This window comes from Arvicola amphibius, chromosome 14 (assembly GCF_903992535.2).
Source record: "Arvicola amphibius chromosome 14, mArvAmp1.2, whole genome shotgun sequence".
In the NCBI taxonomy this organism is placed as follows: domain Eukaryota; kingdom Metazoa; phylum Chordata; class Mammalia; order Rodentia; family Cricetidae; genus Arvicola; species Arvicola amphibius.
The window spans coordinates 51,423,165-51,438,385 of NC_052060.1; the positions used below are offsets into that span (position 1 = coordinate 51,423,165).

Here is a 15,221-nt window from a genome sequence, read left to right on the forward strand (position 1 = left end):
TTTTTCCTGTTTTTAAGTGTAAAATTCCTGAAGCAGCAGTTATATTCCCAGTATATGCAAGTTTGCCCCTCCACTAGGCAGAGCATGGTAACTAACAGATCCTGTAGTGCTTTCTGCGTGCTCTCTGCCCGGTCTTTCCATGAGTCAACGCTTCATTAATAATTTATCAGGAAATGGACAGGGGGAGAGCTACTTTCCAATCCCGCTTCCTGCTGGGAAATCTGTCGCTCACAAAAGCAGCTACTGGCAAAAAGTTGTTTCCAACTCGGTCCCTTGAATAGATAACATCAGTTTCCCCCTTTATTTATTTATTTTGTGAAATATAGATTTTATATAACTGAGTTATGATTGTGTGTACTGTTTAAAGACCAATAATAAAATTAAAATAAGTGCTTGCATGCCCACCTTTGGCTTATAAAACAGAATCCTGCCAGGACCACAGAAACCCCATGTGGTCCCCTCTCCAGCCCCAGGAAGCCATTCTCTTTACTGTCTGAAGATCATTTCCTGATCTTTCTTTGCAGTTTGTCTCAGTATATGTATTTCTAAGTTATATGATATTTAATGTTGCTCTTCTTGTAAGTTCCTAGTGCTGCAGCATCCATATGAATTCTTGTGTGGTTTTTCTACTTTTGACGGAAGTTGGGAGAGGCAAATGTAGGGTTTTCTATGTGGAGCAGTCTTCTGTGGAAAGGAATACTCATTTTACTAGTGGTGTGCAGTGTGGCTGCTGTCTTCTGGGCTCGGGGATAAGGGCTGTTCTGTAAGGCCAACACTTGGATTCTGGGTTATCGGATAAACTCTCTCCAGCTTCAGTATGATGATTTGAGGATTTTCCTTTTCCTCCTCAACCTCTGTTACTTGAGTAGTCATGCATATCAGGGATAAAGTCAACCCATCATTCTTTACTCCCTCTCAGTGTTGGATTTGGTTTGCTAATGTATTTAAAGCTTTTGTTTCCATGACCTATACTCTTTCTGTCCTGTTTTTCTCATCTGGTTTTGGTAGAACTGTTATATTACCCTTAAATATTGTGTTGGGGGATACTTCATATGTTTCTCTGTTCTTGGAATCAATATGACTTATATTACATAGCCCTTCACCTTGATAGGCAAATACATAAACAGCTCCTGATACTTTATTAGAGAGGAGACTTTAGCCAGATCTGGTTGCTTTAATGGTTATATGACTATTTAGGCGTTCCTGGGTCCATATTGGTGACTCCCATTTTCTGACTTTATCTCCTTTGCCTTTTTCTCCAAAGTCCATGGCCCTGGCAACCACAGTCCCTTCCTCTTCGCTGCGCTTGCGCCTGCCTCTCTCTGCTTCTCCCCCTCCCTCCAAAACTTCGTCGATTTTATTCTTCTTTTCAGAGGACTAAATATTTGCTTTTGCGAACCTTTTCTCTTGTGTTCCTATTATCTCTTTGTTTCTTTTAAATATCTTTATTTATACTCTCCCCTTTTTCCCCTACATAATGTATTCACATTTTATCTTACTGATTTTGAAATGTACACTTCTCTAATGTGTGGATTTCCCTTCAAATACTATTTTAATTGAATCCGTTGTCCTTCTCTGTTTTCTGGTTTTTGTTTGTTTGTTTAAGACACTGTCTCATTAGCCCAAGCTAGCTTCAGATTCACTGTCTAGTTGATGATGATCTTGAATTCCCAGTCCTTCTCCTCCACCTTCCCAGTTCTAGAATTACAGACTTGCTCTACCACATCCAGTGAGAATCTCTAGTTAATGTGAGTATTTCTAATGCCATTGAGTTCTAAATGTTTTCTAAATTTCTGTTATGATTTAACTGTTAATGCATTAGTCAATCATAATGGATTTATTTTTAATGTGCCAATTCTTATAAGTTTGGAGACTACCAGATCTACAGTAGCTGTAGAGTGGAAAGCATTTAACTTATATTTCCTTTATGGATTATATTTCAAGTAGATCAGTTTTTTCTTCTTAGAATTCTAAATGTAAATGCAGATCTCTAATTTAAAAAGTGGATCTGTGTCCAGGCGTCAGAGACTCAACCCACTATGGAAGCTTAGTGGGGAAACATAAAGGAGGAATTGGGCCATTGTCACTGAACCCCCTTGCTCATTCTAGTCCCACCTCACTGAAAAATCTGTGACCACTTGTCACATGCTGTGTGTGAAGCAATGAGCATATGGACCACTCTGGAAAAAGAGAAAACGTAACTGTCTTTTAGAGACATCAATTTATTGATAGTACAAAGAGTAAAGGAGCCGTGTAAGTGCTAAATGTTGGGGGGCATCAGCCAAACCTGTATCGTAGGGTTGTTGACCTGAGGAAACCTGTAATTGAATGTGGTAGGAAAGGAAAGAAAATTTGGTTATTTATTTATTTAATTACTTTTTACATTTTGTGTGTTTTTTAGATTTTTTTGTACAATATATATCCTTTCCCTCCCCCCAAAACCTCCCAGAATTATTTAATTATCACCATTTCATGTGTATGGGTGTTTTGTTTGCATGCAGGCCTGGTGCCTGTGGAGACCATTAGAGGACATTGGCTTCCCTAGAACCATTTGTTGAGATTTCTTGAGTGTAGCATCCCTGTCAAGTCTAGAAAACACTATCTCCCAACAGGCATCCTATTCCTCTGGCTCTTACAGTCTCCCAGCCTGTCTTCTGAGATGTTCCTTGAGCCGTAGGTACAGGGGTTGTGTTGTATGTTTATAGTCATCTTAAGGGGCAGTGAAGGAGCAGGGAGTCCCCTTGTGTATCTGGACAGCCACCACCAGACATCAGCAGACATTTCTCGTCTTCCTGAGTTGAAACTCCATCCCCATTCAGCAACCTCTACCCAGTTACCCCTTCCCCCAACTCCTATAAACTTCCATGCTGACTTCTGTCCCTGAGTTTGAAAGGCTTATTTAAGGTCGGTCGTTTCATTGGTTTGTGGAAGGAGAACAGTTGTCTCTTTGGGGGAACTCTCCCGATGGAGAAGAGAACTGTGTGGTGCTTGGAGGTCGTTATTATAGGTGGAGAAACGGGGTACACCTCGGGGTCACCAACTCAGTATGTTCCATCACATCTCTTACAGGCAGAGAATTTTTTGTGGGCCTTTCCAAAAGGACAAACCAGCGAGGCGCTGAAATCTTGGCTGATACTTTTAAGGTAGGTGAAGGATCGTTTATGCCTGTCTCAGAGTAATTGCTTAATAAATATTCATAGCCCCATTGAGTCAATATGTCATGAGTAATTGTGTTTATATTTCACCCGCTTTAAAAAATTATTCTTAGTATTTGTACATTTGCTAGATGTTTTAGAGTCTATTAAATTCAAATTTCTCAATAATTAGGATCCATTGAGCTCTCTCAGGAACAAGAGAGTTAGTGTGTTCACCTCCTGGCTTTTCCTAAGGTGTAATCATACAGACACTAGCGCACATCCCTGACAAAAACCACTTTAGAAAATAAAACCTGGAGTGCAGATACGTCCAATATGAAATGTGATTTTCAGATTATAATGTGCGACCTCCTCTACTGGAGGATTGCTGTGTACTGGGGACTGTGCACAGTATTTCCTGTGCTTCCCATCAAGGTCATTTACTGCTGGTGGGGTCACCAGCCTGCTTGGGAAAAGATACAGATACCCTTCCCTCAAGGTCCCTTACTGCTCGTAGGAAGAAGGGTTCACCAGCCTGTTTGGTCAAGGATACAAATGCACGCATGCACACACCATACACACACACACACACACACACACACACCCCTCCCTGTCCCTATAAGATGTGGGGCTCTGACTGACCCCACATGACCACAGGGGATTCAAACAACCCTCCCAGAGTAACCTGCCCCACAGGCCAAGGAACTAGCAAAGTTGGTGGCAGGGTTAAACTCTGGAAGGAAACTGCTTTCTTCTTACAAGCAGTAATACCAATGCCTGTGAGTCAATCCCCCTGCCTCCCCACTCACATCCCCGGGGTAGGCTGCCTTCAGAAGAGCAAGCGAGGTTCTGACAGTTGGTAGTCAGTCTTGGCAATTACTCCGCAGTAACAGCCCACTTGTCTTTCTGTCTGTCTGTCCGCATAGGACTATGCTGTCTCCACAGTCCCTGTGGCCGATTCTTTGCATCTGAAGAGCTTCTGCAGCATGGCTGGACCCAACCTGATTGCGATAGGGTCCAGTGAATCTGCGCAGAAGGCCCTCAAGGTAAGCTCAAAGCTGTGCTTCTAGGTGCAGCAGGCTGTGCCTGGCCGCAGGCTAGACACAAGGCAGGGGTGGTGAGGGCTGAACGGATTGGCACCTGAGACACCTGTGGTGTGCACTGCCCGCTCTGGTACTCATTAGGTATTCATCTGGTGGTCAGTCATTCTGTGTCACTCATCAGGCTTCCTTACATGGGCAGGTTTCTGGATGACACGCACCAGATCTATCATTTCACTAGCCAGGGACCTTTGCAGTGTTCACTTTCCCACAAGGAGGGGAGCTGCTACATTCAGGGCTCATTACAATATGCTTATCCTCTGTTGTGCCTACACTGCAACATCGTGACCTTCTAGAAAGCTGTGACTCAGAAGAACCTAGAGAGCTTGCTTCTTCCCTTTTGTTTAGAATAATAAACTTGGCACAGGAAATGTCCTCCTCTCCTAGGTGAAGCTCAAAAAGCGCAGGAAGACGGTGGCAGTCTGAGGTCCCAGAGCTCGGTCTGGAGTACAAGTCCTGCATGACCAGGGCTTTCCACCATTCCGTGTTTTCCCTTTGATAACACGTCTCTCGTCTGCAGCTCCAGTGCTGGGAGATAATCCGCAGGCTCTGGAAGGGCAGAGATTTGAGGTCCTTCCTGTCTGGCCCTTTACGGAGCCTGAATATATATACTCCTGGTTGGGGGTGAGGTGGCATTGTCTCCTCTGTGCTGATAAGACAGATGGAGTACTTTGCCGACATCACAAAACTGGCACTAAGTGGTCTGGAACAGGGACCCCCTCTGAGGTGGCCCTTCATGTCAACATGCATGATTCATGTACGAACCAAAAACCATAGATTGCTCAAGCAAAGGGAGCGAGGGCAACCTGTGTGCCCTGATATATGCCATGTATTGCTTTGCTCTTCCGTGTCTTTCCTCCTCTTCCTCAGTGAACCCAGGTGTAGCATAACTAGGAAGCAATGATTGCCTTGGGCAGTTTCCCCTCTGTGGAATCTGCAGCTCACCAGCCTTTTCCCCTTTCCCCCTAACTGTGTCTGTGACAGCATTCAGGTCCAGGGCTTTTAACAGCTGTCGCTGAATTATCTGCTGGACTCGATTTCTGTCAGAATGGCTCACTCTGCTCTCCTGTAGAGTCTGCCTTTTGTTTAGCTTCATCTGAAGAACTAAGTTGGCTTTCTGTGTATAGGAAAGATAGCATCTCCAAAGGAAGCATTTGATGAACGGTACCATCCAGGGGACCAGGGGAGATGGTATTTCTCCTTGGGGAGTAACTGTGGTATCTGTCCATGAGAGCCGAGTTGGTCTGCGTGTGTTTAGAATCGATTATAAAGGAAAGGGAACTCAAGCTGCCTTGAACCCTGCCTTTGTGTAAGTGAGCACAAATAACCCCTTCTAGATAAAGTAAACTAGGTCCCCTATTCCAGCGGCATGGCAATCACTGCCTCAGCAGGTGTCAACTGTCTGGAGAAAGTGACACCACAAAATGGAAGATAATATAATATAGTATGAAATTCTAATTGACTCAGAGGTCAGAGTAAAGCAGAGGGCTCCCTAATAGCTAATCAGAGAAAGCCCTCTGGGGAAAAATGGGACTAGAAGTAGGTCAAAAACAACGGGGAACATTTGTCAGGGTGGGATTCCGTGAGCAAGGGCTCCAGGTGGGGACACAGTGGCATCTGACACTGAGCAAAGTGTGTTCAGGAGATGTGAGCTGCTTGCCAGCCTCTGGCTGGAGAAGGTGGAATCTACAGATATCGCATTTAAAGATGAGGAAGAGACAGTTGACATGCAAAGAGTCTGGGTACCTGTACATCTCTGAGTAGAATGATCATTCCTTCAGAGATGCTGGACCCACACTCCTCTCTCCAAACATGATACTCGCTGATATTGCAGAAGAAAAGGAACACTGAGAAGCTAGCAAAATCAAACAACCAAAAAGTGGGCTCACACCCCAATTTCCACTGTATGTCTTGATGTGTGTTCCATTTTCCTTCGTCCTTCCCTTCCCATTGACAAGTTCTGTAAGGTGGCATCTCTTAGAACATTCTAGGGAGACTTCATAGGCCTTCCTGCCGAACTCCTCTGGGTATGAACAATGATGACCATTCTTCACCTGAAACCTCCCGTGTCAGAAGCTATAAATAGCCCCCGTGAGCTCCAAGGGCACTCTTTGGAGGTCATTTTTTTTTTCCATCAGCAAATGTACTGCCTCAACCACGGGCCCGTGGAGTAGGCGAGTGCCCGCCTGTCGTGTTCCTAACATCAAAAAAATACCCTTTTACTTTGTAGTGAGAGCACGACAAACTCAGCTGGAAAATAATGAGCTTTTCCCACAGGGGATGGTCTCGGGTCAGGAGCAGGTGGTCAGTGACATCACAGGTAGGTGACCTGAGATGCTCATTTAGCTGAGCACAGCTTGGTTCCTCTGTAAGGCTGCCAATAAACCTGAGAAAGGGCAAGCCCTCCTGCTGACATGGGGATGTGCAGGAAGAACGATAGAAACACGTGTCATTTACAAAAGCAGAAGCATTGCTGGAGTGATGGTCCCCACATTTTAGGTGAAAGACTGAGGTGGATGAAATCAATATTTCGAGATGCATCTTATACCTCAAGGATCTAATTTCCTGGATCTTGAATCCCCTTTCCTTGATGTCCCACTGTGTTCATCGGCCTGCTGGTGCCGTGACAAATGCTTCAGATAAATCAGCTCAAAAGGACTAACAAGGGTTTAGTGGCTTCCGTCCATGGTCACTTGACCTATGGCAAGCCAGTATCACGAAGAGGAGCACACAGTGTAACACAGCCACTCACCTCAGGGCAGTAGGGAAGCTGGGAAAGAAGGGGGCTGAGGACCCAGGGTCTCCCACAAAAGTACTGTCTTGGAGTGATACAGCATACTCCCACTGGGCCCCACACCCTAAAAGTTTCACCCCTTCCCTGTGGTGCCACAAGCTGGCAGTCTAATACATGAGCCTTTGGGGGACACCCAGAATCAAAGCACAGCTCCTGACCTACTCAGTGGCCATTTTTTTACTTTATTTTTTATTGGTTTTTTTTTTATTGATTTTATTGAGCTATACATTTTTCTCTGCTCCCCTCCCTTCTCCCTTCCCCTTTTACCCTCTCCCAAGGTCCCCATGCTCCCGATTTACTCAGGAGATCTTGTCTTTTTCTACTTCCCATGTACATTAGATCCATGTATGTCTCTCTTAGGGTCCTCATTATTGTCTAGGTTCTCTGGGATTGTGATTTGTAGGCTGGTTTTCTTTGCTTTATGTTTAAAAACAACTTATGAGTGAGTACATGTGATAATTGTCTTTCTGTGTCTGGGTTACCTCACTCAATATGATGCTTTCTACTTCCAACCATTTTCCTGCAAAATTCAAGATGTCGTTATTTTTTTCTGCGGTGTAGTACTCCATTGTGTAAATGAACCACATTTTCTTTATCCATCCTTCAGTTGAGGGGCATTTAGGTTGTTTCCAGGTTCTGGCTGTGACAAACAATGCTGCTATGAACATAGTTGAGCACATGTCCTTGTGGCATGATTGAGCATCCTTTGGATATATACCCAAAAGTGGTATTGCTGGGTCTTGAGGAAGGTTGTTTCCTAATTTTCTGAGAAATCGCCACTCTGATATCCAAAGGGGCTGTACCAGCTTGCACTCCCACCAGCAATGGAGGAGTGTTCCCTTTACCCTACATCCTCTCCAGCATAAGTTGTCATCAGTGTTTTTGATCTTGGCCATTCTTACAAGTGTAAGATGGAATCTCAGAGTTGTTTTGATTTGCATTTCTCTGATGGCTAAGGATGCTAAGCATTTCCTTAAGTGTCTTTCATCCATTTTAGATTCCTCTGTTGAGAGTTCTCTGTTTAGGTCTGTACTCCATTTTTTATTAGATTATTTGTTCTTTTGATGACTAATTTCTTGAGTTCTTTGTATATTTTGGAGATCAGACCTCCATCTGATGTGGGGTGGGTGAAGATCTTTTCCCATTCTTGTTGACCATGTCCTTTGTTTTACAGAAGCTTTTCAATTTCAGGAGGTCCCATTTATTAATTATTTCTCTCAGTGTCTGTGCTACTGGGATTATATTTAGGAAGTGGTCTCCTGTGCCAGTGCATTCAAGTGTACTTCCCACTTCTCTTCTATAAGGTTCAGTGTGGTTGGCTTTATGTTGAGGTCTTTGATCCATTTGGACTTGAGTTTTTTGCATGGTGATAGATATGATTCTATTTTCATTCTTGTATATGTTGATATCCAGTTATGCCAGCACCACTTGTTAAATATGCTTTCTTTTTTCCATTTGATATTTTTTGCTTCTTTGTCAAAAATCAGGTGTTTGTAGGTGTGAGGATTAATATCCGTGTCTTTGATTTGATTCCATTGGTCCTCCTGTCTGTTTTTATGCCGATACCCGGCCGTTTTCAGTACTGTAGCTCTGTGGTAGAGTTTGATCAGTGGCCATTCTTTCTCTACTGGAAACCTTTTCTAACTATCTTTTTATCAGATAAAATTAGCAGAGATTGGTTCTGCTAATCTCCCTAGCCTCTCCCTTCTCCAATTTTTTACTACTATGTATGTATATATTTATGTATGTATGTACTTACTTGCTTTTTCCAGTATTCAGAATTTGACTAATTTCAGAAAACATGTGAATTTGGCTCCTAATACTGTTTTCCTCACCAGCCTTGCTGTCTCTGTTATTATCTTGGTGAAGAAGCCATGGCCACTTGGGTATTTCTTTAAAGGATGTGTCATTCAACAGAGGTGGATCATACACACCAAAAATTTTCCTCTCTGATATGTTTCCTTCTGAGTCTGAAACCTCTTTTTTACATATTTATAAAAAACTGAAACCCCAGATGTTTGTGAAATATATCTGAAACATTTTGTCATGGCTTCCTATCTAATCTTGGTTAGTGACGTGGGTTCTTATGAATATGGTCATCATATATATCCAGGTTGCAGTGAAACTGAGATCTTGGCTTGAACTAACCTCTTATTTCTATAGTTTAACTTGGGTGAGATGGGGGCAGTTGCTCTGTCTTTGATCACTGCAGGATAAAAGCACTGGAAAGGAAGGGCCCTTGTCCAAAGAGGGCCTGCAGGTCTTCTTTATAAATTTTAGTTCATACGCATCTTTACTGTTAGAAAAGTCGTCCGTTTTTGTCTGACTGCTGGATCAAGCAGTGTCTGTGATCTATATTCTTTAATAGCCTGTTGGAATTTACTGAGACTAGAGGCTTTAAATCTGAGCTTCTTCTCCTCCAGCAAAAGATCTGAATACAAGAAGGGACACCCATAAAGGGACATCTCAAATGGATGGAGGCCCATTCATATAGAATTTTAGGGAACATTAGGTCATGTCCAAGAACCCAAGTCCAAAGTGACATGCTAGTCCTGAAGGCCCTGTGTCCTGGTGTTGGGTCTTGGAAGAGCCTTAATGGCTTCAGTATCATCACTGCCACCCTAGGTGTTGTAATTTCATCTTGGGGATCTGCTTGGACTGCTTGGGTCCTATGAGGCAGGAGGAACCAACGAGTATAAATCCACTGTGCAGTCTATCCCTTTGAGTCATTCTAAATCTCTCACAATTACTAGTGTTTGCCCACAGTGGCACTGGCATACATCCAAGGGAGCTCATAAATTTGGGGAAGATATTGAAAAACCCTCAGTGTAGTTCTCAAGATCATCAAAGAAACAACAGCTCAAAAAAAAAAAAAAGGAAGGGGAGAGGGAGAAAAAAAAGAAATAACCACTCCAAGTAGTGGTGGCTCTTGCCTTTAATCTCAGCACTCAGGAGGCAGAGGCAGGTAGATCTCTGTGAGTTGGAGGCCAGCCTGGTCTACAGATCCAGATCCAGGACAGCCAAGGCTACAAAGAGAAACCCTGTCTCAAAAAAGCAACAAAAATAAGAAAAAGAAAGAAAGAAAAAGTAAAGAAAACTACCCAAATCCCAGTTGATCTGCTTGAGGTCTTATATAGAGAAAGGTCATTGAGCACAAACAGGTCCATAATCCATAGCCTGTTAACATTCCCACAAGGGAAATTACATATACTATTATTAGTAAAGGATTGTGGCTATGGGGGTGGGGCACATTGGACTACTTTTTCAGTAGGTGGTAATGTTGCTAAATTTTCTCCCAATTTAACAGGAGGAGGGAGTACCTCTCAGTTGAATATATTCAGTCTTATTAATGGGGACTATTATGTTTGTATCCAATTTACATGATTAGAATAAATCTAGTTCTTCTGGTAAAGCAAATGAAATTTATATAAAGCACTTGCTCAGTTGTTTATGAAAGAAATCTAATTGTAAAATAGTATGGGGGGAAAACACTGCCTTTGGGATAAGGCATGGCCATTGGACTCATAAACTCATAGTGCAGAGGTTACAAGGTGGCACCCATCAACATTCCATCATGATTGGGGGATTATCTTATTAGGCAGCTAGTGACCCCAGTCCATGTCTGGGAGACTCATGAGTGTTAGGCTTAAACAGAGGACAAATGGAGACAGGGAACAAAAAGCATTTATAAGTAAGCCGCCTTGATCTATGTGTGGGCCCACTGAGTGTGGTCTGGACTCCAACTCAGCAAGATGATTCAAGCAAGTCCTCCCTGCTTCTAGGGATCAGGTGATCCTTGGGAAGTAGAGCCATTCTAGGGTGCAGCCTACCTTCATGAGTGGTTGACCTCATCTAAGAGTGCTCTGTACTGTGGGGTTTTTCTCCCCTTTCAATCCAAGGTAACTGCAGATTGAGGACAAGAACCAATCAGACCTAAGAAGGGGGGATAATTCACATGCTGACCTGCAGGGTAGGCAGGCAGGCCACTCAAAGGACAGAGTCACAAAAAGACATAAGAGACACCAGGCTTCTGCCCTATACTTAGTTCATGTTAGAGGGTGAACGTGTCTCCACAGTTGCTGTCTGAACACTTGGTCATTAGCTCATGGTGCTGTTCATGGAGGTTGTAGAACCACTAGGGGCTAAAGCTAGCTGAAGGGTTGTACTGCGGTGAGGTAGGAACTTAAAGTTCGTAGCCTGCCTCTGTTTTCAGCTTTCCTCTCTGGCTCCTGGCCTACCAAGGTGAGAGGGGTCCTAGCCACAACTTCCCACCATCATAAACTCCAACATGGCTTCTTCTCAACCATGAGCCAAAATCCTCCTCCCAAGTTGCTTTCTGTCAAATGTTTGATCATAGCTACAAGAAAAGTAACTAATAAAGTCTTCTTGTGGGCCCAGGTGAGAAGTCAATACTTTTAGCAAAAGCAATTCCTAAGTGTGTTATAAAAATACATCTGTTGTTGGAAGTGGATGGTGATTAATTTGCAGGCATACCTCGGTCTGCCTCCCACACCCCCACTTCATCTTCCACGTGATCCCCACCGTTCTCACAGACCAGCTTGTTGGTTTTTAATAAAAGAAGACATAAAAATTCATTTTGTGCCATTTCTTACCCTGTTCTTTTTTTAGTTCCATCTAAAATCAATCACCTTCCTCTCCACAAGCCAGGATTAATTACATGCTATCTGTCACAGGAGGACAGTTTCTAATAACCACCCTCAGGAGACTCTTGCAATAATTCTAACTTAATTTTCTTGGTAGCATTCAGTCCTCCAGTCACAGTGGGGACAAAGGAAAAGAGGGAAGGAACTTTTAAAGAGAGAGTGGAGGGGAAGGGAGAGAGTGGGGGGGGGAGAGAATGGAGGGGAAGGGAGAGAGTGGGGGAGAGGAAAAAATGGAGGGGAGGGGAGAGAGTGGGGGAGAGGGAGAGAGTAAGGGGGGAGAGAATGGAGGGGAGGGGAGAGAATGGGGGAGAGGGAAAGAATGGAGGGGGAGGGAGAGAGTAGCAGGAAGAAGCAGTGACCTCTCTTAGTCCCTTTGCTGTGGCTGTGGTAAAAGACCGCAGCCAAGACACCTGATGGAGGAAATAGATTATTTGGGGTTACTGTCCCAGAGAGATAAGAGCCCATCTCATCAAAGAGCCATGGGCAGGCGTGGCAACTAGAGCTCAAAGTAGAGATCTGGCATCTTGACCTGCAAGCAAGCATGAAGCAGAGAGAGAAACTGAAAGCAGCTGGCTGTTTTAGCTTTCAAAGCTTGACCCAGGGGCTTTCTTCCCCCCTCCAGGTGGCACCACCTCAGCCTCTCCAGATTGCGCCACCAACTGGAGACCAAGTGTTCACACATCTGAGCCCATGGAAGGCATTCTTATTCAAACCACTACGTGGCTCCTAGCTAAACTCTCTGAAAATCAGTTGATGAGGAAATTGCTGGCCCAACCTAAAAGAAATACAAGACTGGCCTGTTGAAGGGCTCTGCCATCTGCTGGCCAGTCAACACAAGGAACGTTCTTAGCTCCTGTACTCAGAGCTGGAAAGCAGTTGTGTTCTCCCTTGGACAAGCTTCCCTCCCTTCTTCCCTCCCTTCTTCCCTCCCTCCTTCCCTCCTTCCTTCCTTCCTTCCCTCTCTCCCTCCCTCCCTTCTTCCTTCCTTTCTTCCTTCCTATTGATAATTTTGTTCTTAGCAAGGTGTGGAAATATATCCTTGGATCTCAAATTCAAGGTCAACCAGAGCTACATAGTTAGACCCTGTCTCCCAAAACACAGAAATAAAAAATCCTGTTCTTTATATTATACTAAATTATTTTTTAAACTAGGAAGAATTATAAGATCTCCACTCAATTTTTCATATCTTTGACATGTAAATGAGCTGGAGTACAGTCAGTAGAATTCCAATAGGCTTGAAATCTTAAATTAAATGCTCCGGGTGCATTCCAATGGGAACGTCTTTTAGGCTTGTGGTCTACTTCCTGAAATAACTGAATGCATATCCAAGATTCCTAGAATGAAGACAAAGGCTGCTTTGCAGCTTGTTTGAATTGCATGCACGGAGCCTGATTTTCTTTGAATGACTAACTATATAATCCAGGCCACTCAGGTCGCATTTCCTCTTGCTTTGACTCAGCTTCACAGTTGATTTTTATGTCCAAAAATGTCCATGTCGTTTTAGATGGCCATATTTAAAAAGAAAAAGGAAGATGGAAAAACCCTAAATGTGTTTGGATCTTACATGGTTTTTCACTGTCTGGAATTTCCTTTACTGACACTACAACAATAGCAAAACCAGTGGGCAAGCGAAAATTCACTAGTATTAATGGAGTGATTGAAATGGGAACAGAAAGACACTGTCTTTGCGTTTGTCCCAGAGAATTATAGAGGGTTTCCCATTTGGGACCTCATTGTAAAAGGCAGACTGGCAATCCTGTTGGGTTTAATTCTGTCTTCTTAGCTGGGCACCCGTTCCAGGTGTGTTCATCAGATTCACAAAGCAGTGGTATCTTTTAGTCTACCAGGGCTGTATTAAGAAATTAAAATACTAAGCAAGCAGAGCTTACACCAACTGTGTGTGCTTCTTGGCAGCAGTTACCACATCTGATGGTATTCCCAGCACCCAGTGCCAGCAAGGCTGGGGTGGCCAAAATAAAATGCTTTGGCATGATAAGACAATAAATAATCTGGAGCTGTGGAAGCAAAACAGCCAAGGCAGGAGAAGGAAAAGTTGGCCAAGTGGGAGAAAGGAGAATAATTGATGTGCACATTTTTTCTTCTTCTGGACTTTCAAGAAAATGGCAGAAGGGGAAAAGGGGGAAGAAATTATGTTTAAAGTGCTGTTCAACATGTCCATTATAGACTGGGACATCAGAAGTCCTGCACCGCCTCCACTGGGTACTGCAGGAGGAGTTCAGCCATCTCTCAGCAGCAGGCATATGCCCCTACGTGGGGCTTTGCCATCCAAGACTCACAAAAATAAAAGTCAGAAAATCACCTCGAATTAGCAGTTCCAAGTGAGAGACGTGACTTAAAATCCTCTAAGGGCCTGTCTGAAAACATTACTTTGGCCAGTCTCGGAAAATTCTGAGGGTTCAGGTTTGAGGAGAGATCCCAGCCTCCACAGGAGACTGATCAAGTTGGTTCAAGGATATGAGCAACTTGCTAGGCACATATCTTAGCATCCCAGATAGAGAGATAAAGAGCCACTGAAGAAGCCAGTCTCCAGGTAACACTAGTGCAAAATAGAGAAAGCATCAAACTAAAGCTATGGAGGTTTAGAAATCCTAACCTTAATTGATGCATAAAATCCAACATGACCCAAACTTGAAATATAATACCTATCAGGGTAGTCATTTAGATTCCAGCTTTCAGTCCATTTGACATGCTGAAATTCCTTTAAATATCCCGTTTTACCAAAACTCAACAAATATTATCATTTTCTGAGAACAGGAAGTTTGTCTGTGACTCATACCTCTGTATTTCTGTGCAGCTCCCCCAATACACACACACACACACACACACACACACACACACACACACACACACACACACCACCTATCATCAGGGCCTGAAGTAAAGAAAAGTGAGTTTCAAGCCACTCTGATGGAAGAGGAGAATTTGAAAACTGATCCCGTGTTGATTTTACTAAAGCACCATGATTACCCACAGAGTCAAAGCAACTCTGAGGGCAAAGCAGAGCATCTAGAATCTAAATTCATGGATTGTCATCCTGGCTGTGCCTCTCGCTCTCCCCATTTGACCCCGTGTCCTGTACTCAGTCTATTCTGGGAATAAAAGAGTTGAATCAGCCTCGCTAAGAAGTGAGAGCCTTCTTTCCCGCGGGGACTCCATGATGGCCAACCAAGGCAAATGTCATTAAATGTAAGGGTGCACAGCTACCTTTAAAAAGTAGCAGGCAGACGTTGGTGGCGCACACCTTTAATCCCAACACTCGGGAGGCAGAGGCGGGCAGACCTCTGTGATTTCAGGGCCACCCTAGTCTACAGAGTGAGTTCCAGGACAGCCAGAGCTGTTACAGAGAAACCCTGTCTGGGGGCAGGGGAAGTAGCATCTATGTAATTATAAAGCTATCAATAAGGATCATTTCAAAGGAAGCCTACTCTCTCGCCTAATGTGGCCACAGGATTTGTTTTTTTTTTAATCTACAGTCTGTGACGAGCCACAAAATTGTGTGTCTGTGTGT

At 43.7% G+C, this 15,221-nt stretch overlaps 1 protein-coding gene across 2 annotated transcripts in view; it reads left to right on the plus strand.

Annotated features, from left to right (window-relative positions):
• Positions 1-15,221, plus strand: part of Ddah1 (dimethylarginine dimethylaminohydrolase 1) — a 135,410-nt gene that overhangs the window by 99,790 nt on the left and 20,399 nt on the right. For both annotated transcript variants that reach the window (XM_038310944.1, XM_038310945.1), the window contains exons 3-4: positions 3,070-3,143; positions 4,061-4,180. In XM_038310944.1, the coding sequence (XP_038166872.1) occupies positions 3,070-3,143; positions 4,061-4,180 (194 nt within the window). The remainder of the gene's footprint in view (positions 1-3,069; positions 3,144-4,060; positions 4,181-15,221) is intronic.